General features: G+C 44.0%; 2 protein-coding genes across 2 annotated transcripts in view; both read left to right on the forward strand.

The window, feature by feature from the left end:
* Positions 1–3,861, forward strand: part of LOC120019942 (probable G-protein coupled receptor 158) — a 151,665-nt gene extending 147,804 nt beyond the window's left edge. Inside the window, exons 12-13 of the mRNA XM_038963352.1 lie at positions 1,023–2,693; positions 3,850–3,861. Coding sequence (XP_038819280.1) covers positions 1,023–2,693; positions 3,850–3,861 — 1,683 coding nt within the window. The remainder of the gene's footprint in view (positions 1–1,022; positions 2,694–3,849) is intronic.
* A 5,037-nt stretch (positions 3,862–8,898) lies between these two features.
* LOC120020151 (annexin A13-like) lies at positions 8,899–24,821 on the forward strand. Its single transcript, XM_038963625.1, has 11 exons — positions 8,899–9,016; positions 9,869–9,944; positions 10,482–10,576; positions 11,123–11,293; positions 12,750–12,783; positions 19,323–19,402; positions 19,883–19,951; positions 20,287–20,388; positions 20,787–20,862; positions 22,701–22,813; positions 24,285–24,821. The coding sequence occupies exons 1-11, from the start codon at positions 9,002–9,004 to the stop codon at positions 24,402–24,404; spliced, it is 951 nt and encodes a 316-aa protein (XP_038819553.1). The 5' UTR covers positions 8,899–9,001; the 3' UTR covers positions 24,405–24,821.
* The last annotated feature ends 202 nt before the right edge of the window (positions 24,822–25,023 follow it).

A 25,023-nucleotide genomic window follows, 5' to 3' on the forward strand; every position in this document is an offset into this window, starting at 1 on the left:
TCCCGTTGGTAACAAATCCGCGATCTGATGTCATCCATCTTATTATCAAGTGATTGGCCAGTAGAATGGAGGGAAGAGGTGGCCGGTTCTCCCTTCACCTTAATCTCGCCAGTTTCCCCCTCTCTTGCCTCTGTAACGTCAACGTTTCCTCTTGGGTAGCCCGAAAATTGGGTCAGAATTACAGAAAGATTCCAGAGCAGATTAGTCGAAGTTGAAGCCTGAATTGAGGTAAGTAACTGCCGATCTGATGTTAAAAAGTTATTGTCGGTTTTAAGAAATGATAGTGGATACTTTTAGAGTAAAAATAACTAAAAAATAATCACAAAATAGCAAAGTTTGGTCGGAGCTTGCAAACGCCGGCCATCCAGTATGGCGCCAAGATTTTCACATCTTACAGTGTAGAGACTGTTTAGATTAAACACCCAATTTGCTGTTTTGTTTGGGAACATTCGGAATTGTAATAATTAGTGATACAAATGTAATTTGCATAACGCTTTTCATTACAAAGAAATATGCAGCTACCTAGATTTGATAAAATGGCAATGGTGTCCGGTTTGGTTTTGATGTATACTTGAGTATCAGCAAAGCAATGAAAGTTGATGATGTAATGAGGAGTTAGGTGGGTGGGTTAGGTGGTTAGGTGGGTGGGTTAGGTGGTTAGGTGGGTTAGGTGGTTAGGTGGTTAGGTGGGTGGGTTAGGTGGTTAGGTGGGTGGGTTAGGTGGTTAGGTGGGTGGGTTAGGTGGTTAGGTGGGTGGAAGCGTGTAGATTAAAAACAGGATTGGCCACAACACTGAACCCTGTGGGAAGTCGCTACCTTGTGGCAACATTCCGGTCTGTCAAGGAAATGGACCATGGTTAGTTTGGTTTGTGTCTGTGATGTGTCTGTGATGGTTTGTGCCTGTGATGTCAGTTTATGTCTCTAGAGCAACAACAAAACATTTGCATTGAACAAGCAATATGTTTTCTCATCCACTTCCTTCCGTCTCTCTCCCAACCCATCCCTCTGTGTCATCATTGTAGGACGAGCTCAAGAAGCTTTACGCCCAACTGGAAGTCTACAAGCGCAAGAAGATGCTGGCCAACAACCCACACCTGCAGAAGAAGCGCAGCTCCAAGAAGGGCCTGGGCCGCTCTCTCATGAGGCGCCTTACTGAGATCCCGGAGACCTTGCACCGACATGGCAGCTATGGCAGTCGTGAGGAACGTGAAGGTAGCGAGCACGGGAGCAACCGCAGCACCCTTCGACGGAATCCCTTCGACTCATCTCATTCAGGTCACAAGTCCAGGGAAGACTCTTTGAAGAACAAAGTTCTGGGCCTGAATAAGTCACACAGCTACGACCACGTTTGTGACCAAGCTAAGGAAACTGCCGACGGAGAGGGCTCGGGTGGGGACAAAATGGCCACCAGCGATGGTTCCTTGCTGGGATCTCTCATTAGGAGGCAGGTTAAGAAGTCACCGGAGCCTGCCCCAAAGGTGGAACCGGCCGAGTCAGTGCCCTTGGTCTGTAAGTCGGCCAGCGCGCACAACTTCACAGCGGACAAAAAGCCCATTCAGCTGAGGACGTCCATCATGCAGAAGTCACTGAGTGTCATCACCAGTGCCAAAGAGAAGATGCCCGGGCTCACCAGCAAGACCCATAGCACAGAGGATGCCAGCAAGAAGGGACTCAAGGGTCGCGATGGGAGGATACTGTCTGAGGTGGACGAAATGGAGTGTTATCCTAAGATGATCATCAGCCAGTCGGTAGAGTACTCCAGGACACCCATGGCCAAGATGGGCATCATGAAGCAGCAGGTGAGTGGCAGCCAGCCGTCCATCAATACAGAGCCGGGGAGAAACCTGTATGACCTCTCCGAGGTGTGCTCTTGGGATGTGGAGGACCCTCCAACCCCGTCGGAAGGAAGGTCCCAGAAGCATGTGTCCATTGCTCCGGGAGAGACCACCACGGTCCACAGGGGTGATGGTGGTGGTGGCACGGGTAGCACCAAGGGCAGTCGCTCCCAACAGAAGCAGCAGAGAGCCGCGGGGCAATCGCCTGCAGGCCGACAGCGCTCCAAAGACAAGGGTGGTGAACGAGACGAGGCCAGAGAAGCAAGGAAGCCCAGGTCTCCCAGATCTCCGCTCCTGCTCAAACCGGAGGTGTGCCCCTGGGCCTTTGAGGTGCAGCCGGTGTTGGGAGGCAATTCAGACTCCATCTCCCCAGAGAGGATCAGACGTAAGAGGAGCGTCACACCCACTGATGGGAAGCCCAAGATCCTCCACTCAGACTACTCCAAATCCACAGGGAGTCTGCTGCAGCCGCCCACCCTGATGGTGGACATCTGTCCCTGGGACTACAATGAAGCCCCAGCCCCTCCTTCCCCCAGCCAGGAGAAGACCTGCTCCAGTCCCACGGCTCACTCCAAGCGGAAACGAAAAGGTTCGTGCTCCTCCAAAGAAAGGGGAGAGAGGGGTGAGAGAGAGAAAGGAGGGAGGGACAAGGAGGAAGAGAAGCAGCACAGGTCAAAGAGCAAGGAGAGCTCCTCCAGCAGGCCCTCGGAAAGACCACGTGTCAGCCAATCATCAGAGGGTGGTCCGGTCACCGTGCCAACATCCGGGAGACGGAGAAGCTCGACAAGAGACCCGGAGGCGTCGGAGAACAAGAGGGTGGAGGCTTGCCCGTGGGAGGTGGAGGACGCACATGCCAGCGTAGCACAGACAAAGCCTTCTCCAGCGAAAGAAAACTCTTTGAATTCTAATTACAAACAACCCGTAAGCACTGCTAAAAGAGTTGACGTTTGCCCCTGGGATTTTGAAGACAATGGGTCAGAGAAAAGTGCATGATAATCGAAATGATAGACTATGTGTTTTGTACTCACGGCACAAAAGCCTTGCAAACTGGGTTTTAAAGATAAGGGTGGGAAAAATGGTTGCACTGTTGTTATGTCAAAATAATTTTGTAAAGTAAAACATGACACTACGGTCTGTTAAAGCATTCCTAACAAAGTATTTGTTCAATTACAAAGTCCTGTTGTTAGTTGTGCCATTAATGCAGCTTAAAGTCACTTTATCCACAATGTAGAGAAATGTTTAGTAGGCACTATTTGCTTGTACATTTGCTCAGTTTGCAGTTTTGCGCGTTTTGTCACACTCTTTAATACGTTGAACACGTCCTTACTACCTGTGAGGGAATTTACACTGAATTAATTACAGACAACAATCTGATTTAGACAGATTTGTACAAGAATGTGGGACTGATTTAACCAGTCCATTTTTGTAAACAACTAATTGATGATATTGCCACATGTTCCACTATACTAGACTGGAGTTCTCTTTTGTCTGTATCCTGCACCTGGGTCATTCTTGTCAAGTAGTGGGCCAAGTATGAATTCAGAGTGTTGGTCATCGGGAAGTGTATAATGTAACTTCCATATGAAGCACAGTGCACAGATAATTATACAGTTAATTCTGGGGCCTTATAGATTATACAAAGGATGTGAATTTGAAGTGTTGAGTAGGAGAAATAGCTACATAGGTGCACCATACATAGTTACCACTTGCATAGCAACATGAGGATGCACCCCCTTAAGGAAGAGTATCTCACCTGTATTTGGTCTCCTTTCAGTCAAACATGCTTTGTGTTCGTACAAAAAACAAACTGAAGTTTATCTTTGATGCATACGTTTTGTAAAACTGCTATAGAATGTGGCAGAGCACTTCCAGAAATTGCTTTGTGTCAATTCATCAACTTACATCCAAAATGCTACAGCATTTGGTAATGGACATTTTTTGCAAAAGAAACAAACATTTCTTATTGGACAAGTTAAACTTAGTCCCTCCCCTGTTTCAGTCTGTTATCCTCCAGTTGTCTTCCTAGTGAGTAAGACCCAGCTAATCCGTAACACAATTCTTCTCAGTGGTGGGAAAAGTTGTCATACTTAAGAAAAAGTAAAGACATCTTATTGGAAAATGACTCAAGTAAAAGTGAAAGTCACCCAGTAAAACAGTACTTGAGTAAAAGTCTAAAAGTATTTGGTTTTAAATATACTTAAGTATCAAAAGTAAAAAGTATAAATAATTTCAAATTGCTTATATTAAGCAAGGCAAAACAGCACAATATCTTGTTTTTATTTATTTACGGATAGCCAGGGGAACACTCCAACACTCAGACATCATTTACAAATTAAGCATTTATGTTTAGTGAGTCTACCAGATCAGAGGAAGTAGGGATGACCAGGGATGTTTTCTTGATAAGTGTGTGATTCGACTGTTTTCCTGTCCTGCTAATTATTCAAATGTAACAAGTATTTTTGGGGTTTCTGGATAAATGTATGGAGTAAAAAAGTTAATTATTGTCTTTAGGAATATAGTGAAGTAAAAGTACAAATTGTCAAAAATATAAATAGTAAAGTATAGATATCCCCCCCCAAAATGACTTTAGTAGTACTTTATAAAGTATTTGTACTTACGTACTTCACACCACTGATTCTGCTGTATCCATTAATGCTACAGTGACTTCTGCATGACAGTAAACATATTGGCCCAACGTCTCACTGCTCTTAGCGAACTCTGCTCTGTTATAACCTGTTTGTTGAGTGAACTTGTACCACTGTCGCATTCTTACTATAATGCTTGGTAACACACTGTTGCATCCACATAGGAATATTTATATTGTGTTCTGTTGTAATCGCATGTACATAACTCCCCCCTTAACCTGCAATAAATATTTATATATAACTCAATGTCTTTTTCTGTTGTTATTTGATGGGTAGTGTCAAACAGTGCTGACCAACCCTGTTCCGGGAGAGAAAACCTACTGTTTCATAACACAGAACAACACTACACCCTGGTGGTGATGAGCATACATAACCAAACTGTTGACAATAACCAATGTACACTGAGAGTACAAAACATTAGGAACACCTGCTCTTTTCACCTGATGAAAAGCTATGATACCTTATAGATGTCACTACAATCAGTGTAGATGAAGGTGAGGAGACCATTTTTAAATAAATAGATTTTTAAGCCTTGAGACAATTGAGACATGGATTGTGGATGTATGCCATTCAGAGGGTGAATGGACAAGACAAAAAGTTGATGTGCCTTTGAACAGGGTATGGTAGTAGGTGCCAGGCGCACCAGTTTGTGTCAAGAACTGCAACGCTGCTGGGTTTTTCATGATCAACAATTTCCCGTCTGTATCAGTAATGGTCCACCACACAAATGATATCCAGCCAACTTGACAAAACTGTGGGAAGCATTGGAGTCAACATGGGCCAGCATCCCTGTGGAACGCTTTTGACACCTTGTAGTCCATACCCCAACGAGTTGAGGCTGTTCTGAGGACAAAAGGGGGTGCATATCAATAATTAGGAATGTATTCTTAAGGTTTTGTACACTCAGTGTATATTTTCTGCAGGCCCTGTATTTCAAACCCAAATCATTTCAAAGTCTCTGAAAGTGATTGTTTGAAGTTAGTTTGAGATGATTTGGGACATGGAATTTAAAGGATGGTACTTCGGGGAACATTGACTTTTGGTTATAAAATACTCATGTTATTGGCAGTGACAAAGTAAACAAGACTACAGGGTGGATAGCAATCGTTCCTTGACCATAGACTGCTATCAATAAGGAAACAAATGTGTTAATTTGTAATTTGGCTGAATGAGCCCCCTTTAAGGGGCCCCCCTTTAAGGGGCTCATACATGCTTATGACAAGTCTTATAATGGTACTTTCTCACAATCCATAAATTATTGTACAGATTACAATTTTATTAGGTGTCTAATATCAAACTAATGAAGTCCCAACATAATAAATTATACTTGAGCCTAACAGATGGCTAACTTGTAAAAACCCTTACATTTTTAGACATTTAATTCAGCGCATTGAATTATTAAATATTGAATATACTATTGAATATACTGAACATATATTGAATATGTGTTGATATTATAATATATATATTTTTTAAATACTGTATATCAGAGAATGACAAGCATCTGCTCAGTACTGGGTCAAAGTTGAATACAGAGAGAGACTGTGGGCTGTAGTTACTTTGTGTTCTGACAATAAACAACACAGGCTTTGTCTTTTCTACTTGTGTGTAAATGATGGTGGTTATGCTTATTTGTTTATTAGGAGTTAGCCCATTTTATTACATAATCTACACCGTAACGGATTTTTTTAAATTTATAGAGTAATTTGGGGTATTATCAACAGTAAAATACTTTGAAACGTTTTACTCCAGCATGCTGTAAATTATGGTGAATTGTGGGAAAATGTTGTGGGCGGGGAAAGACTTACTGTATTTTGAATGGTGCTGTAATTCAACCACACCTAATACAGTACCATACCGTATCTTTGGAGAGCCTTTTGATTACTAGCGGGTGCAAGGTATTTTGAAGCGTGCTTTGTAAGAAGCTATATTTGTTGCATCCGTGAGTGAGAATGCTGTACCAATTTATATTTTATGTGATTATAGTGCCCCACCAACAGAAAATGTATAGGGGACAGATTGAAGTGGCAGCCAGTCTTGAACCTTAAATGGTTGAGCGTTTTGCCATGTCTTTTTGGTCTGTTTTGCCCTGCAGTCGCTGCCAGTTTGGAAGCCTTTGTTAAGGCCTTTAAAAGTACCTCCAAATATTCATTCATATGCTGTAAACACCCTACTTAGCAACCAACCTGCTTGCACCAATCCTTTGTCAATACAGTAAAATACTGTGAAATACAAACCCCTCTCATCAATGAATTTCATTGATTCATTCTGATTACGGTAGTGTTTACTTTTTTACAGTATAATACAGTCAATTTTAGGGTATTGTAGTGTGTGTCATTATACAGTACTTGCTTTGATACCGTATTTATATAACAGTAGGTGTACTGTAATATGAAATACTGAATTTGACTGCCTGAAAACTACTGTAAACTCCTGTCAAATTCATACACTGTAACCCTACATTTTTTTGTAATAAAAATCTTACATTTTATCTCCAGAACAGAATGACATGTATAAGGATTGTTGATAAGGTTTCGTCTCAATTGACAGATGTTAATTCTTTGTTATATTATGAATGATTTCAATGTTATACTGAACAAAAATATAAATGCAACATGCAACAATTTCAAAATGTTTAGTGTTACAATTAAAATAAGTAAATCAGTCAATTGAAATAAATAAATTAGGCCCAGGCTCTGTCGCAGCCGGCCGCAACCGGGAGGTCCGTGGGGCGACGCACAATTGGCATAGCGTCGTCCGGGTTAGGGAGGGTTTGGCCGGTAGGGATATCCTTGTCTCAGTATGTAAAAAATGTAATAAAATGTATGCACTCTACTGTAAGTCGCTCTGGATAAGAGCGTCTGCTAAATGACTAAAATGTAATGTAAATGTAAATGTAATATATGGACTGGGCAGGGGTGCAGCCATGTGTGGGCCTGGGAGGGCATAGGCCCACCCACTTGGTAGCCAGGCCCACCCTCTGGGAAGCCAGGCCCAGCCAATCAGAATTCGTGTTTTCCCACAAAAGGGCCCTCCCCCCCTCAGATGATCCCGCAGGTGAAGAAGCCAGATGTGGAGGTCCCGCGCTGGTGTGGTTACACATGGTCTGTGGTTGTGAGACTGGTTGGAGAGGTACGACAGATTCTCCTAAACTATGTTTATGATAGAGAAATTAACATTTAATTATCGCGATACAGCTTTAGTGGACATTCCTAAAGTCAGCATGCCAATTGCACGCTCCGTCAAAACTTGAGACATCTACTGCATTGTGTTGTTTGACAAAACTGCACATTTTAAAATTGCCTTTTATTGTCCCCAAGCACAAGGTGCACCTGTGTAATGATCATGCTGTTTAATCAGCTTGTTGATATCAACTTGATATGCCACACCTGTCAAGTGGATGGATTATCTTGGCAAAGGAGAAATGTTCACTAACAGGGATATAAACAAATGTGTGCACAACATTTGAGAGAAATAAGCTTTTCTTGTGCATATGGAACATTTCTGTGATTATTTCAGCTCATGAAACATTCCAAATAATGCCATAGTCTGAAAATGGATTATATAGATTCTAGTCTGTCCGGAGTAACCTGAAAGCACATTATGAAATGTAATTTAAATCCAATTCAGCTGTGATTATTTTTGATTTGACAAGTTTAAGGACCAGACATTGAAACGGGTTTAGAATATTTATTTGAAGAAATGTAATGGATGTCAGAAGGATTCAGGAAGGGAATGAGAATTTGGCCAGATGAAGCCAACATCCTTGGAGGAACCTAAGAGATGCTAGACAGAAGAGGTCATGCAAAACTTAATCAGGCTAGTAACACACAGTGACATGCATTACAGAACACAGATGATGGACGTTAGTTTGACCAGGTTTAAGTAGGGTGGCAGTGGTGATTAAGGAGAGTGAGAACAGGTGTTGAGGCTGATTAGCAATGTGTTGCAGCAATGCTAGTTGAGTTAGTAGGGAACAGCGTTCAAGGCAACTACTGTAGTGAAGTGTTGCGTTCAAGTCTTGTCCTATATCCTGAATTTTTGTTCATTCTTAACACCATTTATGGTTTAGTTGATTTCAATTCCATATAAAAGTAGTAGCCTATTCTTCTTATGTTAAACAGTGTCTATACAGTTTAAATTAATGCTTTTAATTTAATAAATCATAGAACACAAACCGAAATTATTGAAGTTAAGTCGCTAGATAGGATGATCACTAAACGCTTTCAGCAGTGTCGTAATTAGCCAGCTAAATTGATAAACGCTGCCACACCTGTCAAGTGGATGGATTATCTTGGCAAAGGAGAAATGTTCACTAACAGGGATATAAACAAACAATAAACAAATGTGTGCACAACATTTGAGAGAAATATATAATAAACGCTGGTGACGTCAACTATGCTGGCAGGGCTGGTCCTTCGTGTGCAGAATCGACTTCTTCAAGGGTGACTAGCGAGGAGGACATTGACTGACCCGACACTGTACATCATCTTCGCTGGATTTGAAAACAAGAGTTTCAACATGGGCAACGTCCAAGTGAGTGTCAAGTTTTGGACAATTTTCTTTTTAAGTGCGTTATCAGCTTTTGTTGACTTTCTAGGCCTAGTAGCCTATTTGATGCTACTGGACAGTGTAGCCGGAAAGTAAACGAATGAGTAGGCTGCAACGCTCATTTTAAATGCGTCTAGGTACCACTCGACTGATCTACGTGTCAAATATATAGTTATTTATATTATGTTAGAATGTAAGAAGAATTCAACTAAATGGCCCATCACATTGCTTTTGGTTATCAAATCATTTTAAAGCTTTAAAATGTCCGTTCTTAGAAAATGTATGCAAATGGGTAGTCTTCATATATGATTTGTGTATGAGGGGAGCATAATTTATCCATAAATAGCCTACTGTTTATCATAGCCTGTTATAAATGTATGCTATGCAGCAGGACCATTCATATGTCAACCGACTGTATATCAAATGAGTGTTAGGAGCGTTGGCAGCTTGAGTAGGCTGCTTCTCTGGAATTTCTCAGAAATGCTCCACACTCAATGATCAATAAGGTTGCATTGTCTTTGGGGAGGCTGAGCGAGGAAGAGGAAGGGAGGCTGACGCCTAAGTAGCTTTGTAGCAATATGCAATTGCCCCATGACTCAGCGCACAGAGACTGCACCCTTTGCTAGACTAGGAACGGAGGGGAATCTAGTCTACTGTACTCAACCATGAAGGAAAAGTATTTCTCACATGATCTATACCGAAAAGACTTTCGTTTTATGCTGAATTATGTGGCATAGACCTATGATTATTTGAGACAGATATGACATAATGGGAAAGCATATTTTAGTATGTTATATTATTGTCATTGGTGTCCTGATTCTGAATGTTTTCCCATAGCCAACTATTACCCCCTATGAGGATTTCGACGTCGTGGCTGATATCAAGGCCATTCGCAAATCCTGCAAAGGTTTGGGTAAGTGTATGGACTCATATATTCCCGTTCAATCACAATATTCCATTCAAGCATTAATCTAGGCCAAAGGCTATAGGTTTCTCAAATCCGAGCCTTGAGGTCGACAGTACGGTCGTTTTTCTTGTCTCCCTAATGAATTGATTAATCAATGTCAGTGATTGGCCAGAGCGATTGTCCCAGCCTAGGTCTGAATCAGTTCCTGATTAGAAGGGGCAGAATGTAGACCTGCAGTACTGAGGATTAGTACAGGAACTTCCGTAGTCCCTTGCATAGGGTCATGGATGTGTTTATATGCACATCACAGATGGATGCATGACGTCATCCCATCTGATCAGAAATAAAGTGACCTAATCACTATGTATCCACCATTATGAGTCAATTATGCAGTGACGTAAGGATCAACAGATTATACAATGATAGTAGGACAATATACATTTGATTGATTGACACTCCATAAATGGATAGTTTTGAGCATCCACAGATCAACTGTTTGCAGCCTTGTTTGTTTTTAAGTGTCTTTCTGATTCCTCTCCACAGGGACGGATGAGGAGGCCATCATTGAGATCCTGGCCAATCGTTCATCAGCACAGCGCTTGGAAATCAAGCACGCATACTTCGAGAAGTATGACGACGTGAGTCGTTTGTCATCCGTAGACTCAGGAAGTCAACACATTAAGACGTTTTTATGTGAAATGCAGAGTCCAACTGTTTGCTTTACGACTTTAGCATACTTCATTTGAGTTGTAGGGGAGAAATACTTTTTGGAGCACAAGATGGATGTCCCGAATGATGAGTTAGCACTGTGAATGAGCGATGGAAATACTAATGTGTTAAAAAAAAAATATATATATATATAATTAAAATGGATGGTGATGCCATTGTACAGAATTTCCCCTCCTAGATTTCTTTATTCTGCTTTGCTTGCCTCCTTGAAATAGGAATCGAGCTCAGAACTTTCTTGTTTAAACGAGAGTGGAATTCCACTGTCCTTTCATACGTTTATACTTTATCTAGACAGTATGGAAATAGAGGGGAGACAGGAGGATGCAGGGATTGAACCCTGGTCTTTGGTGGGGAGGCAGACATGTGACAGCAGCAGGTGTGTTACCACTATACCACAGGGTTTGCACGAGGAAAGACTTTTGAGGCTGTCTGTTCTATGTATTGTCCATACTAAGGAGTTGGAGGAGGTGTTGAAGAAGGAGCTGACTGGTAGTTTTGAGATGGCCATCGTGGCCATGCTAGATCCGCCCCACATCTACTCTGCCAAGGAGCTGAGGAAGGCCATGAAAGGGGCGGGCACCGACGAAGCCGTTCTGGTGGAGATCCTGTGCACCAGCACCAATCAAGTATGTTACTTGACCATTAAGCCAATTGTGTCTCCTTCTTGAATAAAGGTTTGGGTTTATTGGCCGAACTAGCATTGATTTGGACTGTCAGGCTCAAATCTGCACTCTCATTATCGTGTGCGTACATTCCTGCAAACAATGCTGTTCAACAGATCCATTTACCTGTCCCAATGCTGTTCAACAGATCCATTTACCTGTCCCAATGCTGTTCAACAGATCCATTTTACCTGTCCCAATGCTGTTCAACAGATCCATTTTACCTGTCCCAATGCTGTTCAGCAGATCCATTTTACCTGTCCCAATGCTGTTCAGCAGATCCATTTTACCTGTCCCAATGCTGTTCAGCAGATCCATTTTACCTGTCCCAATGCTGTTCAGCAGATCCATTTTACCTGTCCCGATGCTGTTCAGCAGATCCATTTACCTGTCCCGATGCTGTTCAGCAGATCCATTTTACCTGTCCCGATGCGGTTCAGCAGATCCATTTACCTGTCCCGATGCGGTTCAGCAGATCCATTTACCTGTCCCGATGCGGTTCAACAGATCCATTTACCTGTCCCGATGCTGTTCAGCAGATCCATTTTACCTGTCCCAATGCTGTTCAGCAGATCCATTTTACCTGTCCCAATGCTGTTCAGCAGATCCATTTTACCTGTCCCAATGCTGTTCAGCAGATCCATTTTACCTGTCCCAATGCTGTTCAGCAGATCCATTTTACCTGTCCCAATGCTGTTCAGCAGATCCATTTTACCTGTCCCAATGCTGTTCAGCAGATCCATTTTACCTGTCCCAATGCTGTTCAGCAGATCCATTTTACCTGTCCCAATGCTGTTCAGCAGATCCATTTTACCTGTCCCAATGCTGTTCAGCAGATCCATTTACCTGTCCCAATGCTGTTCAGCAGATCCATTTTACCTGTCCCGATGCTGTTCAGCAGATCCATTTACCTGTCCCGATGCGGTTCAGCAGATCCATTTACCTGTCCCGATGCGGTTCAACAGATCCATTTACCTGTCCCGATGCTGTTCAGCAGGTCCATTTACCTGTCCCGATGCTGTTCAGCAGATCCATTTTACCTGTCCCGATGCTGTTCAACAGGTCCATTTTACCTGTCCCGATGCTGTTCAACAGATCCATTTTACCTGTCCCGATGCTGTTCAACAGATCCATTTTACCTGTCCCGATGCTGTTCAACAGATCCATTTTACCTGTCCCGATGCTGTTCAACAGATCCATTTTACCTGTCCCGATGCTGTTCAACAGATCCATTTTACCTGTCCCGATGCTGTTCAACAGATCCATTTTACCTGTCCCGATGCTGTTCAACAGATCGTTACCTGTCCAACTGACTTTTTTTTAGACAGAGCATATTATTATTATGTATATTATTTAGTGAATGAAAACAGAAATGCTAAAGCAGAATGTCTCTTGTTATTCCCTGACTCTCTCCCAACAGGAGATCCTGACTTGCCAGGAGGCGTATGCCCAGGGTAAGTATTATTAGCCAGGACTTCATAAGAACACATTTTATGGTCCAGAATATGGTCAGTCAACCCACACGCAACCAGTGTTCTTGTATTTGTTATGTGTGAGTCACTAGGATGAATCACAGTGGAATCAGTCACGTTTTCCTCTCTCGTTCCCTGGTGGAGATTTAGACATGACATCATAAATTCATTTTAGAGTAATGTTGGAGCTTTTGGATAATCTCCAAACTGTCGATGAAACGTGACACTGTTTACCCCCTTAAAAACAATATGCTGACCCAATGTCTGTCAGGGGAATTATTGATACATTCCTTGCTGTTGTGATATTGAATTCACGTTCTTCTCAAATTGCTGTCCTTTCATAGTATTGCATTTTTGACATCCCATTATTTGGTTTTGTGAACTTTTGTCTTCATTTGTTGCTACTTTGTTTTCCTAACACATCTGAAATTGTGTTTCTTTATTTTTACTTTTTTCTACATTGTAGAATAATAGTGAAGACATCAAAACTATGGAATCATGTAGTAACCAAACAAGTGTTAAACAAATCCTAATATATTTTAGATTCTTCAAAGTAGCCACCCTTTGCCTTGATGACAGTTTTGCACACTCTTGGCATTCTCTCAACCAGCTTCACCTGGAATGATTTTCCAACAGTCTTGGAGTTCCCACATATGTTGAGCACTTGTTGGCTGCTTTTCCTTCACTATGATGTCCTACTCATCCCAAACCATCTCAATTGGGTTGATGTGTGGTGACTGGAGGCCAAGTCATCTGATGCAGTGCTCCTTCTTGGTCAAATATCCAAGATCCAAGATGGCGTAGCAGTGTAGACGTGTTTGTTTAGTCCTCTCGTGTACGTTTGTATTTTTCGTATTTCTTGTATATATATATATATATATATAGTTTTTAAATTCTATCTCTTTTCGATTTTTAATTCGATTATACCTTCCGGTAACCTACCTCACCCAATGTGATACGGAATCGCTATTATTTTTTAACTTTGGAACACATTCAAGAACCCCCAGTAGCTTACTAGCTAATCAGCTACAAGCTATTTAGCCATTTTTAGCCGCTGCTAGCAGCTTTTACCTTCTGCACAGACACCAGCCCTGTTATTAGCCTGGATATTACTCACCAATTTTACCAGCATCGGACTGTCTCTCGACAACAACGCCGGATTCCTGCCGTAATCCCTGAGCCACTACTTCTGATCCTCACAGCTAGCTTGCAGCTAGCGCCACTGCCACGAAGCTAGCACCAGTTAGCAAACACAATTCTACAATCACAACCTCTCTTTCGCCATCCGGCTTGGATTCTCTGTCGACACGACCACGTCTGGTCTGCAGACGAATACCCCATCCGCTGTGCCCTCAACCGGCCTCCGTCTGAGCAGACCCCCTCCGTCTGAGCAGACCACCCCCCGGGCTACTAACTTTAAACGCCGCGTGCTAGCTTAGTGGCGGCTTCCCTGCTCCATCTACGGCTGGACACTGATCACTTGGCTACATAGCTGATGCCTGCCGGACTGTCCATTAATTCACGGTACTCCATTCTGTTTATTTGTGTTTTATCTGTCGGCTCTGTGTTTTAACTCAGGCTCTGTGTGTAGTTAATCCGACCCTCTCTGCCTAGTCCTCGCCATTTTTACCTGCTGTTGCTGTGTTAACAGCAGCTAGTCAGCTATCTCACCTGTTTTTAGCTAGCTCTCCCAATCAAGACCTGCAATCACTTTATGCCTTACTGTATGTCTCTCTCAAATATCAATATGCCTTGTATACTGTTGTTCAGGCTAGTTATCATTGTTTTGGTTTGCAATGGACCCCGTAGTTCCACTCTCCGTACCTCTGATACCTCCTTTGTCCCACCTCCCACACATGCGGTGACCTCACCCATTGAGACCAGCATGTCCAGAGATACAACCTCTCATCATCACCCAGTGCCTGGGCTTACCTCCGCTGTACCCGCACCCCACCATACCCCTGTCTGCACATTATGCCCAGAATCTATTCTACCACGCCCATAAATCTGCTCCTTTTATTCCTTGTCCCCAACGCTCTAGGCGACCAGTTTTGATAGCCTTTAGCCGCACCCTCATCCTACTACTCCTCTGTTCCTCGGGTGATGTGGAGGTAAACCCAGGCCCTGCATGTCCCCAGGCACCCTCATTTGTTGACTTCTGTGATCGAAAAAGCCTTGGCCTCATGCATGTCAACATCAGAAGCCTCCTCCCTAAGTTTGTCTTACTCACCGCTTTAGCACACTCTGCCAACCCTGATGTCCTTGCCGTGTCTGAATCCTGGCTTAGGAAGGCCACCAAAAATTCTGAGATTTCCATACCCAACTATAACACTTTCCGTCAAGATAGAACTGCCAAAGGGGGAGGAGTTGCAATCTACTGCAGAGATAGCCTGCAAAGTTCTGTCATACTTTCCAGGTCTATGCCCAAACAGTTCGAACTTCTAATTTTAAAAATTAATCTCTCCAGAAATAAGTCTCTCACTGTTGCCGCCTGCTACCGACCCCCCTCAGCTCCCAGCTGTGCCCTGGACACCATCTGTGAATTGATCGCTCCCCATCTAGCTTCAGAGTTTGTTCTGTTAGGTGACCTAAACTGGGATATGCTTAACACCCCGGCAGTCCTACAATCTAAGCTAGATGCCCTCAATCTCACACAAATCATCAAGGAACCCACCAGGTACAACCCTAAATCCGTAAACATGGGCACCCTAATAGACATTATCCTGACCAACTTGCCCTCCAAATACACCTCTGCTGTCTTCAATCAAGATCTCAGCGATCACTGCCTCATTGCCTGTATCCGCTACGGGTCCGCGGTCAAACGACCACCCCTCATCACTGTCAAACGCTCCCTAAAACACTTCTGCGAGCAGGCCTTCCTAATCGACCTGGCCCGGGTACCCTGGAAGGATATTGACCTCATCCCGTCAGTTGAGGATGCCTGGTCATTCTTTAAAAGTTACTTCCTCACCATATTAGACAAGCATGCTCCGTTCAAAAAATGCAGAACTAAGAACAGATATAGCCCTTGGTTCACTCCAGACCTGACTGCCCTCGACCAGCACAAAAACATCCTGTGGCGAACTGCAATAGCATCGAAGAGCCCCCGCGATATGCAACTGTTCAGGGAAGTCAGGAACCAATACACGCAGTCAGTCAGGAAAGCAAAGGCCAGCTTTTTCAAGCAGAAATTTGCATCCTGTAGCTCTAACTCCAAAAAGTTCTGGGATACTGTAAAGTCCATGGAGAACAAGAGCACCTCCTCCCAGCTGCCCACTGCACTGAGGCTAGGTAACACGGTCACCACCGATAAATCCGTGATAATCGAAAACTTCAACAAGCATTTCTCAATGGCTGGCCATGCCTTCCTCCTGGCGACTCCAACCTTGGCCAACAGCCCCCCCCCGCTGCTACTCGCCCAAGCCTCCCCAGCTTCTCCTTTACCCAAATCCAGATAGCAGATGTTCTGAAAGAGCTAGAAAACCTGGACCCATACAAATCAGCTGGGCTTGACAATCTGGACCCCCTATTTCTGAAACTGTCCGCCGCCATTGTCGCACCCCCTATTACCAGCCTGTTCAACCTCTCCTTCGTATCATCTGAGATCCCCAAGGATTGGAAAGCTGCCGCGGTCATCCCCCTCTTCAAAGGGGGAGACACCCTGGACCCAAACTGTTACAGACCTATATCCATCCTGCCCTGCCTATCTAAGGTCTTCGAAAGCCAAGTCAACAAACAGATCACTGACCATCTCGAATCCCACCGTACCTTCTCCGCTGTGCAATCCGGTTTCCGAGCCGGTCACGGGTGCACCTCAGCCACGCTCAAGGTACTAAACGATATCACCGCCATCGATAAAAGACAGTACTGTGCAGCCGTCTTCATCGACCTGGGCAATGGCTTTCGACTCTGTCAATCACCATATTCTTATCGGCAGACTCAGTAGCCTCGGTTTTTCTAATGACTGCCTTGCCTGGTTCACCAACTACTTTGCAGACAGAGTTCAGTGTGTCAAATCGGAGGGCATGTTGTCCGGTCCTCTGGCAGTCTCTATGGGGGTACCACAGGGTTCAATTCTCGGGCCAAGTCTTTTCTCTGTATATATCAATGATGTTGCTCTTGCTGCGGGCGATTCCCTGATCCACCTCTACGCAGACGACACCATTCTGTATACTTCTGGCCCTTCCTTGGACACTGCTATCTAACCTCCAAACAAGCTTCAATGCCATACAACACTCCTTCCGTGGCCTCCAACTGCTCTTAAACGCTAGTAAAACCAAATGCATGCTTTTCAACCGTTCGCTGCCTGCACCCGCACGCCCGACTAGCATCACCACCCTGGACGGTTCCGACCTAGAATATGTGGACATCTATAAGTAACTAGGTGTCTGGCTAGACTGCAAACTCTCCTTCCAGACTCATATCAAACATCTCCAATCCAAAATCAAATCTAGAGTCGGCTTTCTATTTCGCAACAAAGCCTCCTTCACTCACGCCGCCAAACTTACCCTAGTAAAACTGACTATCCTACCGATCCTCGACTTCGGCGACGTCATCTACAAAATAGCTTCCAATACTCTACTCAGCAAACTGGATGCAGTTTATCATTTACATTTACATTTTATCACCGTGCCATCCGTTTTGTTACTAAAGCACCTTATACGACCCACCACTGCGGCCCTAGTCGGCTGGCCCTCGCTACATGTTCGTCATCAGACCCACTGGCTCCAGGTCATCTACAAGGCTATGCTAGGTAAAGTGCCGCCTTATCTCAGTTCACTGGTCACGATGGCTACACCCACCCGTAGCACGCGCTCCAGCAGGTGTATCTCACTGATCATCCCTAAAGCCAAAACCTAATTTGGACGCCTTTCCTTCCAGTTCTCTGCTGCCTGCGACTGGAACGAATTGCAAAAATCTCTGAAGTTGGAGACTTTTATCTCCCTCAACAACTTTAAACATCTGCTATCCGAGCAGCTAACCGATCGCTGCAGCTGTACATAGTCCATCGGTATATAGCCCACCCAATTTACCTACCTCACCCCCCATACTGCTTTTATTTATTTACTTTTCTGCTCTTTTGCACACCAGTATCTCTACTTGCACATGATCATCTGATGATTTATCACTCCAGGGTTAATCTGCTAAATTGTAATTATTCGATTGATTGCCTACCTCTTCATGCCTTTTGCACACATTGTATATAGATTCTCTTTTTTCTACCATGTTACTGACTTGTTTATTGTTTACTCCATGTGTAACTCTGTGTTGTTGTCTGTTCACACTGCTATGCTTTATCTTGGCCAGGTCACAGTTGCAAATGAGAACTTGTTCTCAACTAGCCTACCTGGTTAAATAAAGGTGAAATAAAAAATTAAATAGCCCTTACACAGCCTGGAGGTATGTTGGGACATTGTCCTTTTACAAATGATAGTCCCACTAAGCAAAAACCAGATGGGATGGTGTATCGCTGTGGTTGCCATGCTGGTTAAGTGTGCCCTGAATTCTAAATAAATCAGACCGTGTCACCAGCAAAGCACCATCACACCACCTCCTCCATGCTTCACGGTGGGAACCACACATGCGGAGGTCACCCGCTTGTCTACTCTGCGTCTCACAAAGACACGGTGGGAAAATCTCAAATTTGGACTCATCAGACCAAAGGACAGATTTCCACCGGTCTAATGTCATTGCTCCTGTTTCTTGGCCCAAGAAAGTATCTTATTATTGGTGTCCTTTAGTAGTGGTTTCTTTGCAGCAATTTGACCATAAAGGCCTGATTCACACAGTCTCCTCTGAACAGTTGATGTGTCTGTTACTTCAACTCTGAAGCATTTATTTGGCCTGCAATTTCTGAGGCTGGTAACTCTAAAGAACTTATCCTCTGCAGCAGAGGTAACTCTGGGTTTTCTGTTCCTGTGGCAGTCCTCATGAGAGCCAGTTTCATAGCGCATGAAGGTTTTTGCGACTGCACTTGAAGAAAGTTAAAAAAATTCAGTATTGACTGACCTTCATGTCTTAAAGTAATGATCGACTGTCATTTCTCTTTGCTTATTTGCACTGTTCTTTACATAATATGGACTTGGTCTGTTACCAAATAGGGCTATCTTCTGTATACCACCCCTACTTTGTCACAACACAACGGATTGGCTCAAATGCATTAATAAGAAAAGAAATTTCACAAATTAACTTTTAACATGGCACACCTGTTAATTGAAAAGCATTCCAGGTGACTACCTCATGAAGCTGGTTGAGAGAATGCCAAGGGTGTGCCAAGCTGTCAAGGCAAAGGTTGGCTACTTTGAAGAATCTGAAATAAAAAATAGATTTTTTTGTTTAACACTTTGTTGATTTACTACATGATTCCATGTGTTACTTCATAGTTTTGATGTCTTCACTATTCTACAATGTAAAAATAGAGAAAAACCCTTGAATGAGTAGGTGTCAGAACTTTTGACTGGTACTGTACATCTGGAATGACCTTTGACCTCTACAGTGAGACCCATTTGTTTACCCTTCAGTGAACGAACGTGACCTTGTGGCTGACATTGAGGATGACACCAGTGGAGATGTCAAGAACCTCCTGATATCTCTTCTGCAGGTAGACAGGGTGATATTCTATGCTTAAAGTACATGTGTCAAATATACACATTTTGCACCAATTGATCACGTGACAAGGCAAAACAAGACATCAACTGGAGTTGTTCCCCTTTGGGAGGCCAGTCTGTGGGCCTTGTGCCCACTCTTTCACCACCCCCTTCCCACTTCCCCTGCACTAAAAGGTACATGACTCATATCCCCTCAATCCTATCACAATGACCATGTAAATTGATTTGGATAAGAATGACTGTTAGGTATGAAAGTTAATAGAAGTAAATGGGGAAACAGAAATACATTTTGTTTTGGGAAAACCTTCGTTGTAATGCCGCTTTGACTCGCATCATACCTTCGCGTGATAGCAGGTCTGGAAGGAATCAACCTCTTTCACACTCTTACTCGGTCTGTCTCCGTCCTTTCTTTTTTCCCCTTTTCATCTCTTCTTTACCCCCACACCCCCTTCTCTCTACCTCTACCCTGATAGGCTAACCGAGATGAGGGCTTTGAGGTGGACGAGGGACTGGCCGAGCAGGATGCGACTGCTATGTTTGAGGTGAGCTCTCACTATGTACAGTACCAGGCTCTTCCTTTGTCTGTTACTATCAACCCCTCATGATGCTCTAGGAATCAGTATGAAGGTAAAGGTAAGACTTCATCCCTGTTGTGCAACAACAAATAGCGGTTGAGGAATGTGAGGAACTAATTTCTTTTGAGTAAATCTGACATTGACATCAATGTGTGATTTATGCAAAAATCCAAGTTGTGCGTGTGGATCTCTAGACAGAATTCCTTTATTTTATTTTTTTGCACTGATTTTGACTCCCTGTGCTTTCTGCTGGTGTGTGTATTATGGTTTTGATGAAGAGTGTCTTTGTTTGTGGATGTCAGGCAGGAGAGGGTCGTTTTGGAACGGACGAGTCCACCTTCAGTTACATTCTGACACACAGGAACTACCTGCAGCTTCAGGCCACCTTCAAGATCTATGAGCAGGTATGTACAGTACACCTGCTATTTGCCACTGGGGGGGTCATGAACTCTGTCAATGCTCTGAGTTGACAATAATAGTCAACAGTGTAAGAAAATAACCGTTATTACCTGGTTGGTCCAGTGGTGTAAGCCGCTGCCTCCAGCCCACATATACTGCTGCAGATCTGTCCCACTGCTCTTTCCTCGATCTGTCCTATCCAATAAACAAGAAATGTGTGAGGAGTGGGACTGCCCTACTTCTTTTTAAAAATAAGAAGGAAATAAAACCATTTGCCATTTTAAATGGAAGCACTTCTAAGTACTTGGGGAAATTGCCTGGCAGTAGTCAGTTATGTTTTGTACTCAATATGGACAAATGGATCACCATCTTGATTCTGTGTTCACTGTCCTCTTCTGTTCAGCTCTCTGGGACAGAGATCCTGGATGCCATTGACAACGAAGCCACTGGGACCTTGAAGGAGTGTTACATCACCCTGGGTATGTCACGTTTTACATGGTTGCTATAACTACCTCTAAGTTAAATACACTGAACAAAAATATAAACACAACATGTAAAGGGTTGGTTTTGTGCGCCAAAATAAAAGATCCCAGAAATGTTCCATAATGCACAAAAAGCTTATTTCTCCATTTGTTTACATCCCTGTTCGTGAGCATTTCTCCTTTGCCAAGATAATCCATCAATTTCTCTACCATAAGCCACCTCCAACATTGTTTTAGAGGATTTGGCAGTACGTCCAAACGGCCTCAACTGCAGACAATGTGTAGGGGCGGCAGGGAGCCTAGTGGTTTAAGGGCGGCAGGGAGCCTAGTGGTTTAAGGGCGGCAGGGAGCCTAGGGGTTTAAGGGCGGCAGGGAGCCTAGTGGTTTAAGGGCGGCAGGGAGCCTAGGGGTTTAAGGGCGGCAGGGAGCCTAGGGGTTTAAGGGCGGCAGGGAGCCTAGGGGTTTAAGGGCGGCAGGGAGCCTAGGGGTTTAAGGGCGGCAGGGAGCCTAGGGGTTTAAGGGCGGCAGGGAGCCTAGGGGTTTAAGGGCGGCAGGGAGCCTAGGGGTTTAAGGGCGGCAGGGAGCCTAGGGGTTTAAGGGCGGCAGGGAGCCTAGGGGTTTAAGGGCGGCAGGGAGCCTAGGGGTTTAAGGGCGGCAGGGAGCCTAGGGGTTTAAGGGCGGCAGGGAGCCTAGGGGTTTAAGGGCGGCAGGGAGCCTAGGGGTTTAAGGGCGGCAGGGAGCCTAGGGGTTTAAGGGCGGCAGGGAGCCTAGGGGTTTAAGGGCGGCAGGGAGCCTAGGGGTTTAAGGGCGGCAGGGAGCCTAGGGGTTTAAGGGCGGCAGGGAGCCTAGGGGTTTAAGGGCGGCAGGGAGCCTAGGGGTTTAAGGGCGGCAGGGAGCCTAGGGGTTTAAGGGCGGCAGGGAGCCTAGGGGTTTAAGGGCGGCAGGGAGCCTAGGGGTTTAAGGGCGGCAGGGAGCCTAGGGGTTTAAGGGCGGCAGGGAGCCTAGGGGTTTAAGGGCGGCAGGGAGCCTAGGGGTTTAGGGGCGGCAGGGAGCCTAGGGGTTTAGGGGCGGCAGGGAGCCTAGTGGTTTAGGGGCGGCAGGGAGCCTAGTGGTTTAGGGGCGGCAGGGAGCCTAGGGGTTTAAGGGCGGCAGGGAGCCTAGGGGTTTAAGGGCGGCAGGGAGCCTAGGGGTTTAGGGGCGTTGGGTCAGTAATGGAAAGGTTGCTGGTTTCAGTCTCTGACCTGACTAGGTGAAAAATCTGTCGACGTGCCCTTATTGTTCCTGTAAGTCGCTCTGGATAAGAGTCTGCTAAAACGACGTAAATGTGTAACCAGCCCAGGACCTCCACATCCGGCTTCTTCACCTGCGGGATCGTTTGAGACCAGACACCCAGACAGCTGATGAAATTGAGGAGCATATCTGTCTATAAATAAAGCCCTTTTGTGGGGGAAAACAAATATAGATTAAGGCCTAATGAATTTATTTAAATTGACTGATTTTCTTATGAACTGTTAACAAAGTGAAATTGTTGCATGTTATATTTTTGTTTAATATAGCTAACTAACTTGGCTGTGACGTAAAGCAAACGACTTCACCAAGTGTCTGAAGTAGTAATCATGACTTCCTCATGAGACGATAGCATAGTGGGTAGACTCCAAAATGAGGAAATAAACTTTGATTCATCAAATGAAAACAGAACTGTGGCATTTTCTGTTTTTTGACTGGGTTGACATGACATTGAACCCAATGCTGGAGTTGGACTTAAGTGCCCCTCCACTCAGTGCTTCGTGAGGCACACAGGGAAGTATTCATCACATGCACGTCTTTCTCTACAGTGCGGTGTGCCAAAAACCCTCAGCTCTATTTTGCCCGTCGCCTGAACGCCGCAATGAAAGGGGCGGGCACCGACGAAGACACGCTCATCCGCATCATCGTTGGTCGCTCAGAGGTATGACATCAATGCATGAGACACAGAATACTACTATTTTAAGGGGGTTTAGTATCACCAATGTGTTTTCTGAAGCTTTTGTCCTGTTAGGCAATGCCTTTCGTTTTCCTAACGGTGTTGTGTAGGGCGTATGATGGACGGTGGTGCCACAATTGTTGCTTGAGCAAATGACGCCACCTTGCTCAGGAATCACTCTGTTGCTAAAAAATATATATATATTTTGCTTACCGTAATAAGGAAACTCACTTTTTTTATAATTATTTCTTGAGCCACGGAGTGATTCTGTGGACCATGTTTTTTGTCAAATAATTTGAAAGTTATTTAACTTTTATTAGCTCTATTCATGGGTTGTACGTTTCTTCACAATATTGTTTTCAATGTTTTAGGACTGATGTCCAACTGAAAAAGATTGAGTCTAAAGTGCATTACTGTGGCTTGGAAACATGATGACATTTTCAAAAAGGGAAAATCTTTATCATTGTGACGTCGCCAGATTGGCTTTAGATTGTGAGCGCTGCGTTAATCAAATCCGGTATCAGGATAAATAAAAAGCAAGGTCTGCTAACTTTCTTTAATTATGTTTAACGCAAACAATAAATGGCAAATGCAATTTTCGTATATACGGGTTCGCTGTATCACCGCTCAGGGTAGAACAGAGAACTGTGGAATGTACTCAAATACCAGTTCTTATACTATGACAGCTTTAGTTCCAACTCGTCCGTTGGCCTATCATAGTAGAGGCTGAGCGCGGTTTAAACTTTGCTCAGCCTATGCTGGCACTCGGACTTGTCCAAGTCCCTTAGTGCTCTCCTCTGTCCGCATCTGGTTGTTGGGTAGATTAGATCCGTTTTGTGCCTCCCCCCGATTCTACACTCAAACAGTCCCTTATTTGGTATTGTCCAGTGCCCTACCCTCCCTGGTTGGCTTAGAGATATGCACCCCTCCCCTCTCCAGATTGACCACAGCCTGTATAGCCTGTCCCTCTATGTTGATCAGTCTTTACACACCTACACATCTGTATTGTTTGTGTGTGTAACAAAACAATATTCATCTTCAAACAATATGGTAGCGGGCTATAGTGCATAAACATAAATCCTAACAAGATGCAGTGTAACTTTAGCTAGCTAAGATTTGGGGGACGGCACTGAATTTTAGCTAGCTAACGTTAGCAATGATAGCTAGCAAAGTTTGTAAAATAACATAGCTAATGGCCATCTCTCTAAAGTAAATTTGAGGACATTTCCTTTTCATTATTTCTAAAGCAATATCATTTCATTTCCAAGTCTTTCGTTCAGAATGACTGGGCACCAGTGGCCTTCAGGGCACCAGTATGGGTCGTATGTTCATAACGATGTCTGGACAGAGGTGCAACCCACGAATACTACTACTTGCCCTGAATAAGAACATATCAAAGTCATACGAGGATAATTATAGAACCAGAAGATCATGTAAATGTTTGTGTTTCCAACAGTTTGACCTGGAGACCATTAAGGAGATGTACCTGGAGAAGTATGATGTTCCTCTGAAAGAAGCTCTGAGCTCTGAGTGTGGAGGAGACTTCAAACGTCTCCTACTGGAGATCCTGCACTAAGACCCCTGTTTTTCTCTCTTTCTGTTCCTCTTCTTTTCCTTTGACAGTTCCACTCCTAAAACACCTGTCTTCTTATTCTTCTACCTCTCATATCCTCTTCCTCCTCTCCGGCTCTGACTGCAGCATGGACCAAAAACCAACCACACCGTCATGTTACTAACACAGACAAAAAAAAATCACTAACTTCTACATCGTTATGAGCAGAAGACTGCCAGGTAGCCTGGGCCGTATACTGGATAATGAATTAAGTCCTAGACCTTAACCATTATATTGATAAACTATGTTTATTATCACACATTCCACAGTTAGGCTCTTCTTACATACAGTAAACGAACCAACTTATTATTTTGTCATTTTTTACTTTCCCTCTTATTCAAAGCCACAGGAAGTAGGGGTGCTGAGGGTGCTCCAGAACCCCTTGGGGGGAGGGACTTTTTTTTTTTTTTTTTTTACAAAATTAGTGAACTTGCCCTTTACTACTCCTGTATTAGTTGAGTAAAAATACTCCTCAGCATCCCCATGCTCTTATTCCTTTCTTGTTTGTGGCTGATAGTTGATGTTGGCTGTAGCATTAGTTCATACAACGTTTACTGTGTCTACCACATAGATGCCTTGACTA

This window comes from Salvelinus namaycush, chromosome 25 (assembly GCF_016432855.1).
Source record: "Salvelinus namaycush isolate Seneca chromosome 25, SaNama_1.0, whole genome shotgun sequence".
In the NCBI taxonomy this organism is placed as follows: Eukaryota; Metazoa; Chordata; class Actinopteri; order Salmoniformes; family Salmonidae; genus Salvelinus; species Salvelinus namaycush.

What these genes read in the sequence shown, in the direction of transcription:
- LOC120020151 (XM_038963625.1), top strand. An exon ending in CCAGGAGGCGTATGCCCAGG is followed by an intron (nt 12,784 to 19,322) that starts GTAAGTATTATT and finishes TTTACCCTTCAG; the next exon opens with TGAACGAACGTGACCTTGTG. An exon ending in ATGCGACTGCTATGTTTGAG is followed by an intron (nt 19,952 to 20,286) that starts GTGAGCTCTCAC and finishes TGTGGATGTCAG; the next exon opens with GCAGGAGAGGGTCGTTTTGG.